At 40.2% G+C, this 19,397-nt stretch overlaps 1 protein-coding gene across 1 annotated transcript in view; it reads left to right on the top strand.

The window, feature by feature from the left end:
• SLC25A21 (solute carrier family 25 (mitochondrial oxoadipate carrier), member 21) overlaps window positions 1-19,397 on the top strand; it is a gene marked incomplete at both ends in the record, with an annotated part of 53,730 nt that overhangs the window by 23,764 nt on the left and 10,569 nt on the right. Inside the window, one exon of the mRNA XM_010288469.1 lies at window positions 15,546-15,612. Within this exon, the coding sequence (XP_010286771.1) occupies window positions 15,546-15,612 (67 nt within the window). The remainder of the gene's footprint in view (window positions 1-15,545; window positions 15,613-19,397) is intronic.

Raw genomic sequence — 19,397 nt, 5'->3', positions numbered from 1 at the left:
TTTTTTTCCAAATCAAAGTTTTGGGTCAAGTCCAGGCAATTCTAATATATTGATTTAATCCTAAGCAGTTGGCACAAATACTTCAGGATCTGGAAAGTAAGAGACTATTTCTTCCAGGCCATTCATTCTCACAGGCCCTTTTTTGTAACAAGTAATAGTTTTATTCTATCATTTTAAGGCAAATAACTGAAACATAGATTATACTATAATGTCATTAAAAGAATTTTGACACAAAAGCTGATTTACCCATAAACGGCAGATGTATGATAGTGCTCTACTTTTTTAATCTTTATTTTTACCTTAGAAGACAAGAATTAATGATTACTGTGCCTGGTCCTTTGTTGAGAGACTCTGTTGCTAGATTTCTCTTCTTATTCTCTTCAACTGTTGTAGCCTAGGCTTTGTTTACAGTTCTCAAAATTTTCAAGTGACAGTGGGCTGGTTTCACATTGCATCAATCCACCCACTTTCAAGAAAATGTTTCCAAAGGCTGTGTGTACTTCTGAAAACATGAACACTGAGGCACCAGTGTTTTCTTTAATAACCGATGAAAATAAAATGTTAGCGATTAGAATCTGTGTGGTTTTACTCAATTTCGGCATATCACACAGAGATTTTTTTTAAAAAATTACCGAAAGATCATCCATTACTAGTGGGTAATATGGACACTGAAATGCAAAAGATCCAAGAGCATTCTGCAGCTCCTCACAGTTCTGTATGTGTGGAACTGTGCACAGCTACAGATGTTTCCACTGCCGCAGAATTCACTAAAAACTGCCAGGGAATTTGGCCCAGATGTGCTATAGAATTACAATGACCCTGGTAATAGTGAAACTTTAAGCAGCAAACACCAGATGTCCAGTAAAATGGTTAAAACTGAGATCCAAAGCATTTTTTTTACCACATCATCACAAACAAGTATGGAGTGAATAAGCTGAAAATCTCAAGTAATACTTCATTATTCGTCATCTCTAAGCTGATTCTATGTGCTTGACTTGTGATGTAGTGCCGTTCGAGTATAACATCTCATAGGAAGGCTGCATTCCCAGAGGCTTAAATAATTTTTGAAAATGAATTAATTAGACAGGTATATACATTAAACTTAATACAAGGTTGCATTTTTCTCCTTACCTCCTTCCTCTACTCATTTTGCTTGAAAAGTGATTCTGCCTGTGTGTGTGCTGTGCTGCCTTATGATAGCTTGCCCGCAGACAGGATAAATGAGCTGCTGTTAGTGCCAGCTAATGTAGTTCTGCTTTAGCTCAAACGGTAGCAGACTCGAGCTGCGGTACCAGGGCTCCGTGCACTGCTACCTTCTGCGCCGGTACGCACAGTAAATGTACTTTTCCTACAAAGTACGGGTATTCATTACATTATGCTTTATACTTTGTGTTTTCCAAGGGGTCCTTGTGTAGGGCAGACCCCAGAGACGGTTCAAAGCGTTACATTTGTCTTTCTGCTCTCTTATTATTTCCAATTTTTTATATCCTCAAGTGTAAGTTTTATACATTCATTATCAGAATGTACATTTAGCCATTTTTAAGCGTCTCTACACCAAAAAATTATTTCTCTTACAAACCCTGAATCAAAATATACAATGTTATCCATGGAAGCCTGGTTGTGTTTGTTAGTGGTATAGATCTATATAGACCAATAGACATATATCAATATTCATAAGCTAGATTCACTGTTTTTGCTTAAAGCTTGAATGTAGCAGTAGTCTGCTCTGTTTTGTCTCTGGAAAACTAATGGTACCGAGTTTATTACTTGGAACTGGGATTATAGGCTTCGTAGATTAAAAAAATGAAGAAAAATAGGAAGAAAGAACCACAGGTACAAAAAAATCTTGAATGCTTAGAGGAAAAAAAAAGGAACGTGTAGTCTTTGAAAGAAAAGGGGTAGTATGTTCTCCAAACTCTCTTAAAACTTCTCTGCAAAAGAGGTGGTATAAACTCTATTAAAATAAAGACTACTTTGACTTCAGTAGGACTTGAATCAGTGAAGAAGAGTCCATAGCTCTGTAACTTACTTTTATGCAAGAACGTGTAAAAATTTGTTTACTAAAAAGTATGTTCTTCCCTGGAAGAAAAATTCATCATAAACCGACCAGTGCATCATGGCAGAAAGTTAACTTAAACTACTGCTTTCGGAAATACTACTGCTGAAGAATTTATGATTTCCCTCATTTTTTAGTTTCGCAGCTGTTTAGATAATTCTTAGCTGGCCTCAGGTGATATCCTTGTGTGAATTTTTGTAACACAAAAGGAGAAACAAGGCTGCTGACAACACTGTTGAGTTTCTCTTTTTTTTTACTATATTACCAGTTTTACGTATTTCAGTACAAAATCATAAATTGTGTAGTTCTTTCTTAAACTGCAGACACACATTTTATTAAAAGCTCGCTGGCACTTAACGGGCTTTTCAGCATTTTTGACTTACAAACACGAAACGCAACCCGCAGGAGAACCTACTGCGGTGTGTATCAATGCTGATAGCATTGGATGCCTTTTCTTGGAGCCTTGCCTCGGGATGCCCAGTGCTCTGAACAACTTTACCACCCATTCCTTCAAGACCAGCTACAATTACAAGAGAAACCGTTGCCCTCGGAGCTCTCTGCCCACCCTTGCCTTGCAAATCTGCCTGTAGCACAGACTTTCTTGTCTTTGACTGCAGTTTTCCAGGCACAGTTTTGCAACGAAACTGCAGTTCCGACTGCTTGTTACCCCAGTTAAAACGGTATAAATGTGTTCTTACGGCCTCGCTGGCTGTACTGTCCGTAGAGAAGGTTTTCACGTAGCTCTAAACCAACTCTGCAGGATAGCAGGTAATCATTTAGTCATGCTGAGTGAAACGTTTCTATTGACTTTGTAATGCTCTCTGATGATGGTGAACAAGGAAGTAGTGTGGCTGCAAGTTGCAGTTACACTTACAGAGCGTGAGATCATGGCAAATCATACTGCTGCGGAGGCGCGGTGATAATCTCCAGCCAACCTGGCTGAGTTCTAAGCGCTTAGAGCTAGTTACCGAGCAAGCCTCATGGCATGTTTGTGAGATACACAAGAAAAAAGATTTCCCTTTTGCAAATTCAGAGAAAATTAGAGATCTAGAAGGAAAGCAAATTTGACCCAAATTGACTTTCTTTATAACCATATAGATGGTTATAAAGGTATTCTCATTTTAAGTCAAATGCAGAAAGGTTTGATGTACAAAAATCATGCCGTCAGCTGTAAAATAGTTTGTGTTGCATTTGCTTGAGTTGCTACATGAAACATTTTGTTCATTCGTAAAGTAAAATACTCTACATGCTTTTAAAAGTAACTTGGGAGAGAGGGTTCATTTGCTTTGTTTAATTAATGTCGAAGTGGCAAAATTTCTTTTCTGCAGAAGAATTCAAGTTGAGAAGGGTGCTGGATCAGAAGAGTATACTGAGAAAAAGAAAACATTTCAAAAGAGGTGTTCAAGTTAAACCTGCTGAGGCAGGTTTGCTGCTCAAAGAACACATTGCAAGTTTTTTTTTTTAAATAAATAATCCGGTAGAAACTGCCACATCACTGAGACATAGACTCCATTACTTTTTTTAAAAAAATCTGTCAGGTTTCTTTACAGATGTCTATGCAGATGGGGTTACTATTGGCAGGTGGGGCATGGCTACATAAAACAAGAATAGATCACTGAATAATAAGTAGCAATAATAATAATTAGGGCAGCAACTTCTGCATGATTCTTCCATTCACACATTTGTCTTGCCTCTTGATCTGCTCTGAAAATGTATTTGCGTATCTCTGCATCACAATCTTGTAGCCGGTTTTTCATCAGTAACTGTACTAAAGTATATCACTGGTGTAAAGCCTTGCAAAATCTGTTTCTAATTGTTTGAGTCCTTTGGTAAAACTTCGTAAGTCGTCTTCATTTCGCAGTCATTTAAACCTACCTTGCCTGTCCTTCTTCGCTTTGAGAAACTCAGAGTGAAGGTTAGTCAACTCTCCAGACAAAAGTAATGACACAACATCATACTGCTTTATCTTCTAAAACGTGTGAGAAGGGCAAGAGGAATGTCATCCATAGTGTGGAAGTTTCATAGTCTTGAAGATGGAGTCTGTTTGGAAGCATTGCTGCATATTGCCTGAAAAGGGACCTTTCACGCTTAAAATGTACTGTGATTAAAAAAATGAAAATCAGTTTGTTTGTCTTAATGGTCAACTGTATTTGTTCTTCCATGGGAGTAACATTGAGGAAAATGTATTAACCCGTATGGTATTTTTTAAGGCATTTGTGTGTGGTGCATGAAGAACAGGAGGTATCCTTTTGGGCACCGCTCAGCATCCATGACAGTCAGTGTATAACGCAGATCTTTATCTGACGGAATTTTCTTAAGCAGTGTAACCTGGGCTGGGGTGAGCTGCCGGCAGCGAAGGGCTGGAGTTCGATTTCATGCCCGTGCCCTCGCTGTTCCGCGCTGGCACTGCATGGTGGCACTCCGGAGGTGGAGGACAGGATCCGTGACGCTGTCACTGTACCTAGGGACAGCACCTGAAACCGTAAGAAATTTCTGCTGTTTCGAGGAGTTACTTTCTTGCTCCCAAGTACGTAAAACTCTTTTTAATAACTTTCTTAAAACAGAATCCAGGTTCAGTGACACACTGAGGTATTTTGTATTTTATTTTATATATATATACCTGTCTTTAGGCAGGTACTTGCCATTCGTGTGAGTTTCCTCACGCATCTGTGCAATAATACCCTTCACTCCCATGGTATGTCTAGGTACCACAACTGTCTGCCAGATGGAAACTCACGTACCACTATGTGTACGTATTCATGGTGCCGTTCACTTCCGAAGTAGTGCTACAAACTCTACACACTTCGATCTCTGTGCCTATAAGACTGTTGCTCTCTACTAGTGCAACTATCAGTGGTATTACTCTTACAAAATCATGACTCTCTCATGATTTCCTGCTAGAGGTACTGTAAAGAGAGTAAGAAAAATATCCCAAAGGTCAAGAGGCTCAAAGATGGAATCAAATTAATTATTATGTGCATGTTTGTATATTTTTAATGATGCCCTATTCTTTTGAAAGCTAAAAAGTGCTTCCTTGAGATTTTATGGAGAGATGGGAAAAATATGTAAGTTTTTTAGTTTGATAAAAACACTATAAAACCACTGCTGGCCCAGTTTTACTTTAGACTTCAGAAGATCAATGTGTTTATCAATCCAAATCATTGCAGAGAAAATTTTGCACCTGCAGTTATGGTTGCCTGCAGTTCAGTTCAGTTTAACTATCTACATCACTGATTACATCTGTAAATTAAAAACATCTAAGTAACCTAAATTACAAGCACAAATAATTGCAGGTGCAAAACTCATACAAACACAAAATGATCTCTGAAAGTTGGTCTTCTAAATCTCATTGTAAGTTATTCACTGTATCATGAACCTAGAGTCCTCTTGGGAGAGTCACTAATCTGTATAATGACACTGAAAGCCTCTTGAATCTCATATTTAGCTAGCAGATGGGAAAGAATACATGTAGTCATGTAACTCCCTAGGGATTCCACATGTGGATATTGAAGAGTATAACTTATTCCAGTGAAGGCTAACATTAACTTGCAATCAAAAATTTCCTTCCTGAGCCACGTTTTTTCTGATGAAATTAAAACGACTTAATGTTGTATTTTTATGAAGTCACAACCAATCTGAATAGGACACAGTCCCAGGGCAAGCACAGAAATTTTGCTAATCTCATGATTTTTCATTTAATGAATCACAGCATCAGTTGAACACAGAAAAATGCTGTCAGTTTTTTCCAGAAAACACATCTATCTATCCTCTCTATGATTTTTGTTGTTGTTGTTGTTTTTAGTGTCAGAAACAGATTTCTAAGCACATAGCTACAAAAGTCTATTTTTTCTCTGGTATGAAAACTAACAATGAATCATTTTCTTGCATTTTTTAGCTTCAATAGACGTAGGTGTGGAGCTACTTTAAAACAGTGGCTGCTTCCTGTCATACCAGTTACGGCAGTACTCTTAGCAAAAGGGAAAAAAAAAAACTTAAATTCTCTTCTAATGTTTGAACAACTAAAACTCCTACTGAACAAATGAAACATTCTGCCAGTTCTGACAATCCAAAACGCAATGAAGAATTTTTCTGTTTCAGAAGCTCTAGGCAAAGCTGGTTTGGCATGTCTGTAGCTTGTTCCTATTGCAAACAAAGGGGCAGCTAGAGGGAAGAAAATGCTGTCAGTTGTAAGAAATGAGACATGTAGACCCATTCTACAGCCCAGCTAGTGATTACATGCAGGCAATTTTGTAAGACCCTAGACCAGCTGCCAGTGATAATAACACTGCCATTTGCACTGATTTCAACAGGAATTACATAAAAAAGATCAGCTTAAGGCTTCTCAGAAGCCTCGGCAAAATTGATATTTCGTTCATTGGCCATGGGGGCCAGACTCCAAGAAGAGTGTTAAGAAGGAACAGGCAAAGGTGGCAGGGAGCCCTGCAGAGTGAGGTTTGCTGCTCCCACCGCTGGGAGTGCGTGCCGTGGCTGGGCGGGGCGCGACCCTCTCCCCCCCCGCCGGCCCCCCCTTTTCCCCAGGTAGCCCGATTCCCCCCTCGGCAGCGGCGGCCAGCCCAGCTTCACAGGCCCCTGGCCCTGGCATGGTAAGTGGCGGAGGTGTGAGCATATCTACATTGGCTTTTAAATCCAGTTTAATTTAATATACGTGAATCTATTATTCAAGCAGTACGTGGTAACAATGTACCACTTAACTAATTCATTTATAATCATCCTCGGGGAAAAAAAAGCCAGAACAAGATGTTCTTGTTTTACACTCAGAGACCTATTGAGGTTATGTTGTGCATTACAACACAGACCTCCAGCTTCACCTTCCTAGAATTTTTTTTAGGTGCCTGTCTATAGCAAAACACAGAAAGCATATGAGAAATATGTAGTATAAGAGGGTTAAACTGCCATTTCAATAGAGAGAAATTTTAAGAAGATCCCTTTCTTTTACACTCACTTTTTGCTGCAGAAAAGACACAAGAAAGGAAGGAGGTCTTTCCCTCTCTTGAGGGATTTATATTTAGGTGTGTCCTGTAACTTATATAAATTCAGAGTGCAGACTAGAAAGCCAAAAATTAGCAAGGATTTTGACCAAGAGATTGAGAGGTGATTAAAAGTCATGGAAGAAAGGCTCATTTCTCAGTAAAAATAACAAAGTCACATGGATGATGGATCATAATAACCTCATAATCTGACCCACATGCAGTAAATATGGTGATGACTGTCATTTTGAATAAGTGAAATAGATTGATGTTGATTATTAATCCATTTCTTGGCCAGTCTGATTGTTTCTGAGCCAGATCCTCCACTGTTTAGTGTTTTTCTGAAGTATCTTAAGAGTACCTTTCACTGACAGTCCATTCCTTTTTAACCAGTCACTTCTCATACTCTGTGTTGCCTTAGCTTATTTTAGGGATTTCTTTCATAAGTTGGCCTACTTCTAGTATTCTAGTAACTGGACACTTGGTCTTCTTTCAGCATATATTGTAACATCAGTGTTACTACAGACACATGTTAACATATAATTCTGTATTACATGTACTTGCTGTGAAAAAAAATTCTGTTTTTCCTTAATTCCCATGTGTTGCAACTGATGGTGGTTTACATGAATGCACACTCAGTGAAAAAAAGTGAAATATACTATGAAAATAAGTACCTAGTATTTAGTGCTGGTGTCTAACATGACAGGTATCTATATACTAGGCACAGAATAGATAAATATATTTGCATAATAGAAATTCAGAAGCTAGCTTGGCTGTGTCATTGATAGCTTTATACGAGGTTCCTGTAGGGACATGTGTTTAACATTTGCAGTAGGATAATATACGTAACATACTTCACAAGAAAAAAAGCTTTTTGGAGAGCAACAATATCCAAGTGTCCTGGTTTTCTACAAATTGTGTCCAACCTTTAATATCTTTTCAGCTCTGTGCCTGTTGCCCCTGAACGACACCCAGCCTTCCCTATAGGATACCTCTTCAGCTGGGCAAATGGTTGTAGATGCTGCGATTGAGGGTGAACTACATGTGTGAACTGGCTAGTGGCTTGCTGCTCTCAAAATAAATGGCTAAATTCTAAGTCCCTTTTTCTCAGCAGTAAGTACTAATTTGTGCTTGCCTTCACTAAGCACTCGCTAGTTTTCCCGAAGATTTAAAAGATTTAAAATCTTTTAAATCTCCGGCAAGGTCAACATAAAGATTGCTTCACACTAATAGCTATATTAAAGTAATATTGCCCTGTTTTCAATTGTTTTACTTTCTGTCAGTAAGAAATTCACAACATGCTACATACCATGTAATAAAAAGATACCATTTTTCTGGAATAAATGAAACTCTAAGCAAATTTTATTACATTTAGACATACTTTCTTCCTCTTTTTGAACACCCACCCTTCTACCGAGCATGTCTTTAAAATTTATTCCCTTTGTTGAAATAAAAAACTTGTAAAATCAGAAAGTCGCGCATTCATTTAATGTAACTGACATGGTCGTGAAACCCAGGTCTTTTATTTATACTTGGGATAATGCAGAGGTAATGAAAGCAGAATTGAACCTAAGAGGTTTTTTGTTTCAATTATAAAATAATGTGGGTAAGAGACTTGGATTTGACAGCAATAGAAGAAAGGGAATATTGTGTTCATGCCTTCAATCAGCTTTATTAGATCCTTAAAGAGAAAATTATGTGAAAGACAGAGGAAGAAAACAACAAACTAAGCAAGATCCCAATTTCAGTATAATTTGGAGAAAATAACTGATTTAGGTTGGTCGTCTTGCCAGGGTGAATGACTCAAGGCTTCCAAACAAGAAATGGAAACCAGAAGGATAGCGAAAGCCTGAAAGAACAAATTGAGAAGATATGATTGACTGTAATGTTTCAAAATCAACTGCTGCAAAGATGAGTTTGGGCTGTTGCCCAGAATACAATTGAATGGTGATGTTCATTTAGACCCTTAATGCTGAAACAAAATAAGATGTAGCTGTGTTTCTGTTAGAGATTTACTTGTTCTTTCCAGTGTCTCTAGCTAGGGATATGATGTCACGTCCTCTCTCTTCTATCACACGCTGCAGTGATTGCTGCTGCTGTTCCATAAGTTTTCTGAACACCAGTTTTATGAAGGAAGGCCTCAATCCAGGTGATAATATCTTTCAAATGTGAAATGTCATCACCATTCATTAGCTGACTTTGAAAAATTTCCTACACCGTGTGCAAGTAGGCTAACTCAGTGTTATTGACCAAGGAGAAGTATAAGATCATTGTGTTGTATGTACTTTCTGACTGACAAAGCATTCCAGTTTTTGTTACTATCATGCTAGTTTTTTAAAATTAAGTAAATAGCTTATTCTGCAAAGATTGCAAATAATTGTATCTTTAACGGGCATGATTTGTAAAGCATTATTTGTGAAAGTTGGGAGCAGCTGCTTGTCCTTCACCACCACCAAAGTTCTAAAAAAAGAGACTATGCTTTATGCAAAAAATTAGTCAGTTGACAATAGGCAGTGATGAGATGGGATTGTCTTCTACTTCCTCCTTTCCTTTATCCCTTTCATCTCACTGGCTGTGCTTACTAACCTTTTTTCTGTTTCTATTTCAAATGAGGAAGAAAAAAAACCCTAAACCACAGTTCCACAGTTCATAATTAAATACTGAGCTCGTTCTTGCCATGTTTACTGAATTACATATTGCATATATGGATGTATATCCTCAAAGTTTTCATGTGTTTTTAGATTTCTAAACTTAATATGTTCCATAGGATTAGACCTTAACTCCTTCCTGCCTGTTTTTCATGACGACGAAAGTAGGAGTAAAGTAGTGAAACAGATGTCTTAAAACTTTAGGGGTTTGTAGAGCCATGAATATAGTTGCTGAGCTCTGCAGATTCTCCTCATTCACAGTAGAGATTTCTCCAGCAGAAAATCTTCAGTGTTGACCTTACGGCTGCAATAAGCTGATCAGCTTGACGTGACATGCACGGTGATATCTCTGCACAGGTATCTTTGCTGCAGGGTGGCTGACCTGATAAAAAGGGCTATAAACCAGGAACCATAAGGGAGGGAGAGAGTTACCACAGCGCTGAGGGAGCAATGGACAGGCTGACAAGCAAAGCGCCTGGGGTGATGCGAACAACGAGGAACGAAAAATTAACAAAACAGGGATTAAGTGGCATCACCTCAAACATTTGCATGTAAGGAAGAAAGTGTCTCTGAAGTGCCTGCACACTAAGGCACACAGCACGGGGTGTAAACACAAGGAATGGGAGATCTGTGTGCAGCTGCAGGGCTGGGATCTTGTTGAGATCCCAGAGACCAGCAACGCAGTGGACGGCTCTCACATGACTGGAGTGCTGCAGTGGAGGGATACAGACTCTTTAGGAAGGACAGGCTGGGAAGACAAGGATGGGGATTTGCCCTTTATGGGAGAGAGCAGCTGGATGCATGGAGCTCTGCCTGAGGGTGAATGATGAGAGCTTATGGGTAAGGATTAAAGAGCAGACCAACACTGGTGACTTTGTAGTGGATGTCTACTGTAGGCTGCCTGACCAGGAAGAACAAGCAGATGAGGCCCTCTACAGACAGTAGAAGCAGCCTTGTGTTTGCAGAACCTGACCCTCATGGGGACTTTAACCACCTTGATACCTCCTGGAGGGACAACATCGCAGGTCGTAAGCAATGCAGGATGTTACTGGAGAGCATTAATGATAACTTCTTGATACACGTGAAAGAGGAGCCAATGAGGAGAGGTGCTGTGCTGGACCTCATACTCACAAATGAAGAAGGCTTCACTGAGAATGTGAAGGTCGAAGGGAGCCTTGGTTGTTGTGACCACAAGATAGTGGAGGTCAGGATCCTGAGAGGAGGGCAGTGCAAAAAGCAAGACCACAACCCTGGAGTTCAGGAAAATAGACTGTGGCCTTTTCAGGGATCTGCTTGGAAAAGTCCCATGGTATAAGGCTCTGGAGGGAAGAGGGATCCAGGAAAGCTGGATAGTATTGAAGGAGCACCTCCATTCAAGAGAAGTCCATCCCAACATACAGGAAGTCAGGCAAAAATACCAAGAGGCCTGTGTGGTTGAGCAAGCAGCTCCTGGCGAAACTCAACCATAAAAAGGGAGTATACAGGAGGCAGAAGCAGAGACAGGTACATGTGGGAGCACAGAGGCAGGCTGAGCATGCAGAGATGTGGTTAGGAAAGCAAAAGCCCATCTGGAGTTGAACTCGGTGGGGGATGTCAAGGGCAACAAGAAGGCATTCTAGAAGTACCTAAGTGGTGAAAAGAAGACTAGGGAAAATGTGGGACTGCTGCAGAACGGGGCAAAAGCCCTAGTGACACAGGACATGCAAAAGGCTGAAATACTGAATGCTGCCTTTGCCTCAATTTTTAGTAGCAACACCAGCCTTCAGACATCCAAAGCTCTGGAGAGAGGGGGAAGGTCTGGTGTAAGGAAGACTTACACCTGGTGGAAGAGGATCAAGTTAGAGTATACCTAAGCAAACTTGACATACATAAGTCCATGAGCCCTGATGGGATGCACCCACAAGTGCTGAGGAAGCTACCTGATATCGTTGCAAGGTCACTCTCAATTATCTTTAAACGATCATGGCAACAGGGAGAGGTGCCAGGGGACTAGAGAAAAGCAAATGTCACTCCTATCTTCAAAAAGGGCAAGGAGGAGGATCCGGAGAACTACAGGCTGGTCAGCCTTACCTTGAAAGTGATGAAGCAATTAATCCTGGAAACTATTTCCAGACACATGAAGGACAAGCCAATGACTGGGAGCAGTCAGCATGGATTCACAAAGAGGATGTCATGCTTGATGAACCTTATAATCTTCTGTGATGAAATGACTGGCTTGGTGTATGAGGGGAGAGCAGTGGACATTGCCTACCTAGACTTCTGTAAGGCTTTCAACACTCTGCCCCATGAGATCCTCATAGAGAAGCTGTTGAAGTATGGACTGGATGAGCAGACAGTGATGTGGATTGAAAACTGGCTGAATGGCCAGGCATGGAGGATGATGGTCAGTGGTATGAAGTCTGTTTGGAGCCAGTAACTACTGGTGTACCTCAGTAGTCAATACTGGATCCAAGTCTGTTCAACATCTTCATTAATGATCTGAATGATAGGGCAGAGTGTATCCTCAGCAAGTTTGCTGATGATACAAAACTGGGACAAGTGGCTGATACACCAGAGGGTTGTACTGCCATTCAGATGGACTTTGACATGCTGGAGAAATGGTCTGACAGGAACCTCATGAAGTTCAACAAGGGGAAGTGTGAAGTCCTGCACCTGGGGAAAAACAACTCCATGCACTGGTATTATACTGGCGGCCAACCAGCTGGAAAGCAGATTTGCAGAAAAGGACCTGGGTGTCCTCGTGGACACCAAGCTGAACATGAACCAGCAATGTGTCCTGCAGCCAGAAAAGCTACTTGTATCCTGGGCTGTGTTAGGAGGAATGTTGCCAGCAGGTCGAGGAAGGGGATCCTTCCCCTCTACCCAGCACTGGTGAGGCCACACCTAGAGTGCTGGGTCCAGTTCTGGGCTCCCCAGTACAAGAGAGACATGGAGCTACTGGAATGAGTCCAGTGAAGGGCCACTAAGATGATTAAGGGACTGGAGCATCTTTCCTATGAGGAAAGGCTGAAAGAACTGGGACTGTTCTGTGTGGAGGAGAGAAGGCTTGGGGAGGATCCCATCAATGTGCACAAATACCTAAAGGAAGTGTGCAAAGAGGATGCAACCAGGTGCTTTTCAGTGGTGCCCAGTGACAGGACCAGAGGCAATGGACACAAACTGAAACACAAGGGGATCTGCCTGTACATCAGGAAACACCTTTTTACTGTGTGGGTGACTAAGCACTGGCACAGGTTGCCCAGAGAGGTTGTGGAATCTCCATCCTTGGAGATATTCAAAAGCTGTCTGGATGGGGTCCTGGGCAACCAGCTTTAGGTGGCCTCGCTTGAGCAGAGGTTTGGACCAGATGATCTCCAGAGGTCCCTTCCATCCTCAACCCTTCTGTGATTCAGGAGCAATGGATAATTGCTTTTCATATTTTCGGTTCCCATTTCTCTAGAATTTTCAAACAATCCACCGCTTGGTTTGCTGATCATCTGAATTACTGGTATTTCAACACCGGGCTGTGATGGAATGGTGGATTACCCTTTAGAAGTGATTACTTGCCTCACAAGATTGCTGAGATGGCAGATCTGTTGCTCAAATTTCTGGTATATCCTTCACCTCCACGTTCTCTCTGAAAAGTTTCCCATGAGATCCTCAGAGACCATGGGAATGTCACGAGGTTTATATACTCAATAGCTGCATACATTTGAGTATACAAGAAGGCAACATGGAAAAGCAACCTATACTGCTGTATAAGGCTAGGTAATGCTGCTGTGCCTTTTTAGAATTGAATTGTTGCTTTACACTGCATATTTCTCTACTTATGCGTCTCTTACTAATGAGAAATCTGGACCAAGTTTGGGTCTCATTTTTGTAGTCAGAGCTACACCTGTGAGTAGAGCAGTAGAGCACTTTTCAGTTTCCAATACCAATCATGATGGAGTACTAGAAATTCTAAATGGGATACCTGTTGTAGATATGTTTACAGTGTTTCAGGCTGAGCTGAAAGGAAGAAAGTGTTTATAGGGATCTGTGTTCTTGTAGCTGATCCTACTTGGACCACAGTTTCAGTTTGAACTCAAATTAAACTGTATGAATTACATGCCTAAAGTTGCTCAACATTCCAATAGCTTGCTGAATCAGCAAGAATAATTCTGAATATGTATGAACCATTAAAGACTAAGACTGGATCCAGTATATCTATATTGTTATATACATATCTATAGATATCTATATTTATATCCATATCTATGTGGATAGATATAGATATATTTATGTGTATATATATGTTTATTTTTGGAAAGTGAGACTTTTGGGAAATTCAAACATCAGATGACTCAGCTGAATTCCTGAAATATCCTACCTAAGGACTTTTAGTGTTTTTTCATGAAACCATCATTGTATAAAATGCTCAGAGTTTCCTTTTATCATGGACTAGAATTCATAACTTGCTTACTTCAGAGGAAGGATAAGCAATACTCCCACTTTGGAGCATCTTACAAAGCCTAAATTATTTTATTTATATTGGAGCAACTTAAAGAAGAGAACTCCAGAGAAGCGTTAAAAGAAGGGTGGAAAAAATGGTATAGCATTTGTGGTATTTTACATTCACACGGGGAATATGAATTTAATTGTTTTCCTTTGATGTGCACAGGATAACTATAGAAAAATCTGTTGATGTGATGACTCTTCCACACCCTGCAAAAATATTCCAAGTAATAGGCTGTTTTAGAAAGGTGAATCACCACCTTTCAACATCACCACCTTTCAACATTTTAAAAAGATGCAAATGCTCTGCTTTAAGAAGTGGTTTTTTCTGTAGGTATAATCCTCTTACAGTCCTGAAAGAATTGTGTAAACTCTGAAGGTTGATAACTTGTAAGGTATACCCTTGTTGGCTGGCAAGATAGCTTCTTGCCGATTGCATTAGATGCCTTCCTGAACTCTCCTCATGTACTATCTAGGCTAATGTGGACATCTAGCAGACATGTCTACTTTTACCACATCTGGGGATTTTGAGAACTACATGTCATTTAAAGCATTCCCAAGACCTAGCGTTATTGGCCTTGTAAGCAGAGCTCAGGCTGCCTGTAAATGCCATGTGTGCTTGTAGCAGGCTATATGTATATATACATATATATATGAAATTCAGATGATGCAAAGCAAAGCATTGCAACAAGTGGATCTGTGACTTCAGCCCAGCTCCAAAAGTGAGCAGCGATTGTAAACTCATTAGGTGTTTATGGAGCCACGTAAAAGAGCGGCAAAGACCTGAATGAGTACAGTAGCAAGATATTGCCCAAATGTTTTTTCCAAGGTGAAATACATACATTCTTTTATGGCTCTGTGAATAGCTAACTTGTGCTAAAACTAAGTTGTCAAAAAAAAAACCTTCATCTATTTTGAGGCATATTTAAAACTAAACTTTAAAAGATGCCTTAACCTAGTATCTGAAGATGAGCATGCAGGTTTTTTGTACGCAGCTTGCTGAAGTCACTTTTTTTCCAAATCTGTATTTTGTGACCAGTTTTTAATATTACCATTGCTCTGTCAAGAAAACTTAAAAAAAGAAATAATATTTCCCCTTCATTTTCAGAATTGTTCCTCTCCTTTAAATACAATTTCTTGTCTATTCAGTAAAAATGGATTGAATTTTTACTTATTCATTGCTGATTTTTTTATATCATCTCAGCAACACATAATAGAATTGGTAGCACATTAGTTTCTTAACAAGTAAGCAAAGAGTATCATTATTTGTTTGTATGCTGAAAGGTTAATCGCTTTACTCAAAAGTTAAAATAGAATTGGCAGTATGGTAATGATATGTTGTTTATCCATACAAAAATAATTTCTTTTTTTCTTGAATAGATTGCTTGGCTTCTACAAAGGAATATTTCCTCCCATCTTGGCCGAGACACCCAAAAGGGCAGTAAAGGTAAAAACCCCGTACTTCCTCCTTTAAAAATATGAGTAGGGACAGTGGCAGCTGTAAAACATTTTATTTCTCCCCCACTGATTGACATTAGAATCTTAAACTTATTTGGCATATTAATCTCTGATTTTTACTATGAGGAAACTTTCCTGTTGATAGCACAATAAAACTGTGCTTGATTAAGAAGTGTAGGATAAGGCTCTTGGATACTAGACTGTTTTTTTACGTGATATTTTAGTCTCATAATTATCTCTGGTTTAGACATTTTGTCTTACTGAAAACACCTAGCAACTTGCAAAACAACTCAGATTAGCTTAGTAAATTAACACAAGAAGCCACTCTTAATAAGTACTTACTCAGTAACATGAAGTAGTATATCTGTAGGTTTGAAGTGCTGCCCGGAGTTCTCTTGTCCTCCAAAGAGCACTCTACTCCATCCTCTCACTTTCTTCAGATTGAACGTCGTAAAGGGTACAAATTTCATTATGCAATGAACATTTTACTCCAGCTCTCTTACAGTTGAAATAGATGCTAGCCTATCAAAGTATATTTTCTGTCAAATGTTTATATGTTTTTCTTTTATTATCCTTTGTGTTGATCCGTAGAGCATTATTTTAGTAATATTCCTAGATAAAGTGTATCAATACATAAATTTTTTTCAGTTGTCATGCAACCTTTTTAATTAAAACCTACTCATTAAGAACCTCATCTTAAAGTTCTAAATCTGTCAGAGCATCCATTTGTGTTACAAGCAAATGTTTCTTTGTCTTTTCCTTCAAAACTTTGAAGTTTCCTGTGGTTGCACCAAATGTGTCTAAAAGCAGTAACTATACAGAATGTCTTGATTTTCCTTTCTTTTTTTGTTTCTTTCTAAAAAGGCTGCATATGATTCTGGTTCTTAGTCTGCAATTAATCATTCACATTCCAATTCCTTTACAAAGGAATAATATTTGTATAAAGTGACAGGATGTGACCTTGTAACAGAATCCTAAAGGAGTTCTGGTAATGTCATCTACTTGTTTGCATTGGCATATTAGATGCAAATGACATATGTCACCTATCTCAAAATTATTTAATACAACTAAGAAAACTAAAGTTCTATCTAATAGCAAAGTGGCACTGAAGAATAGATGGATGATATTTGGAAGATTCCTAATAACTCTTTTTCTTTGGACTGTGATGTTTCCTTTGTCTCTCCATTTCATTTCATTTGAAATAGTTCAAAGTTAATATGACCATGCTTTTTGGATTCCAGCATACAAACCCAGGTTTGATTTCTCTCCTACCAACCTGAGGCACTAAGAAATCTTGAGTCACTTACTCAAATTGATTAAATTGACTTAAACCCCACAATATTCAATATAATTATAGAATCATAGAATGATTTAAGTTGGGAGGGATCTCTGGAGGTCACCTCGTGAGCCTCCTGCTCAAAGCAGGGCTGACTTCATGGTTAGGTCAGGTTGCTCAGATGCCTTGTCTAGGTGAGTTCTGCAAATCTTCAAAGATGGAGACTGTAGCCTCTCTGTGCTCCTGTTCCAGTGCTTAATTGCTTTCACTGTGAATAACTTGCATTATATCCAATCCAGATTCCCCTGTTGCAACTTTTGCCTATTGCCCCTGGTGCTTCTGTTGTGGACCTCTGTGAAAGTATTACTTTATCTTCGGTAGAACCTTTAGATATTGGAAGACTCGGAATTAGATCCCTGTAGTCTTCTCATCTCCAGGCTAAACAGACTCTGTTCTCTCAGCCTCTTGTATGTCATAAGCTCATAGCTCCTTAAATGTCTTACTGGGCATCCCTTAGTGGGATGCTTTCTACCTAATTCTTGGGCATTTGAGTGAGGGATCAGTAGTGTTTCTGCAACCATGAGAATCAGGTTTAAATGCTAAACATGTTTTTTAATTAAGTCATTGAATCCTTTACTTCTTTACATTATTCCTTTAAATTTTATGTTGTTCCTAGGACACCAGGAGGACCTTGAGACATCAGCTATATTCTAAATAAGAAGAATTCAGTGATAGAATAGGGCAGGACAGTAATGTCCTTCTAAGAAATGGATACTGAAGCAATTCAGTGTGAGATGTTATATGCCAGCATATGCCTGTCAGTCTGACCTCGGTGCCAGGGAAGGTTATGGAACAGATCATCCTGAGTACCATCACGCACCATGCACAGGACAAGCAGGTGATCATGCCGTCAGCACGGGTTTATGAATGGCGGGTCTTGCTTGACTAACCTGATCTCCTTCTATGACCAGGTGACCCACCTAGTGGATGAGGGAAAGGCTGTGGATGTTGTCTATCTGGACTTTAGTAAAGCCTTTGACACCATCTCCCACAGCATTCTCCTGGAGAAACTGGCTGCTGATGGCTTGGACAGGTGTACTCTTCACTGGGTAAAGAACTGGCTGGATGGCCGGGCCCAATAAGTTGTGGTGAATGGAGTTAAATCCAGTTGGTAGCAAGTCACAAGTGGTGTTCCCCAGGGCTCAGTTTTGGGGCCAGTTCTGTTCAATGTCTTTATCAATGATCTGGATGAGGGGATTCAGTGCACCATTAGTAAGTTTGCAGATGATAAGTTGGGTGGGAGTGCTGATCTGCTTGGGGGAAGGAGGGCTCTACAGGGGGATTTGGACAGACTGGATCGATGGGCTGAGGCCAGTGGTATGAGGTTCAACAAGGCTAAGGTCCTGCACTTGGGTCACAACAACCCCATGCAATGCTACAGGCTTGGGGAGGAGTGGCTGGAGAGCTGCCCGGTAGAAAGAGGTTTAATAAGGCCAAGTGCTGGGTCCTGCACTTGTGTCACAACAACCCCATGCAACGCTACAGGCTGGGGGAGGAGTGGCTGGAGAGCTGCCCAGCAGAAAAGGACCTGGGGCTGTTGGTTGGTAGCCAGCTGAATATGAGCCAGCAGTGTGCCCAGGTGGCCAAAAAGGCCAACAGCGTCCTGGCCTGTATCAGAACTAGTGTGGCCAGCAGGAGTAGGGAAGTGATCGTGCCCCTGTACTCGGCACTGGTGAGGCCGCACCTTGAATCCTGTGTTCAGTTTTGGGCCCCTCACTACAAGGACATTGAGGTACTAGAGCGTGTGCAGAGATGGACAGAGAAGCTGGTGAAGGGTGTAGAGCACAAGTCTTATGAGAAGTGGCTACAGGAACAGGTGGTGTTCAGAGAAAAGGAGGCTGAGGGGAGACCTTATCGCTCCATACAACTACCTGAAAGGAGATTGTAGCGAGGTGAATGTCAGCCTCTTCTCCCAAGTAACAAGGGATAGAACAAGAGGAAATGGCCTCAAGTTGCACCAGGGGAGGTTTAGATTGGATATTAGGGAAAAATTCTTCATTGAAAGGGTTATCAAGAATTGGAACAGGCTGCCCAGGGAAATGGTTGAGTCACTATCTCTGGAGGCATTTAAAAGATGTGTAGATGTGGTGCTTAGGGACATGGTTTATTGGTGGACTTGGCAGTGTTAGGTTTATGGTTGGACTTGATGATCTTAAAGATCTTTTCCAACCTAAACAATTCTATGATTCTAATTTTTAACAACCAAAGTGGAATTTGTACCCATGCTTTGATCTGAAGACAATCCAGCTTATCTCAAATTTCCACTAACCTTATTTGAATATGACCCCAATAGAAAAGTCACTCCTTCCTTTGGCTCACTCTCCACGTTTTATTCTTCTAATAGTTTTCCTCAATTTAACAGGCCCCAAGATGTCCCTTTTCCACTGCCAAACTGACTAGTAAGATTTAGAGGAAGAATATGTCCATGCCTATGGCTT

This window comes from Phaethon lepturus, unplaced genomic scaffold (genome assembly GCF_000687285.1).
Source record: "Phaethon lepturus isolate BGI_N335 unplaced genomic scaffold, ASM68728v1 scaffold1806, whole genome shotgun sequence".
Lineage (NCBI taxonomy): Eukaryota > Metazoa > Chordata > Aves > Phaethontiformes > Phaethontidae > Phaethon > Phaethon lepturus.
The sequence above is the reverse complement of the archived record's forward strand: the minus strand, read 5'-3'. Positions and strand labels throughout refer to the sequence as shown.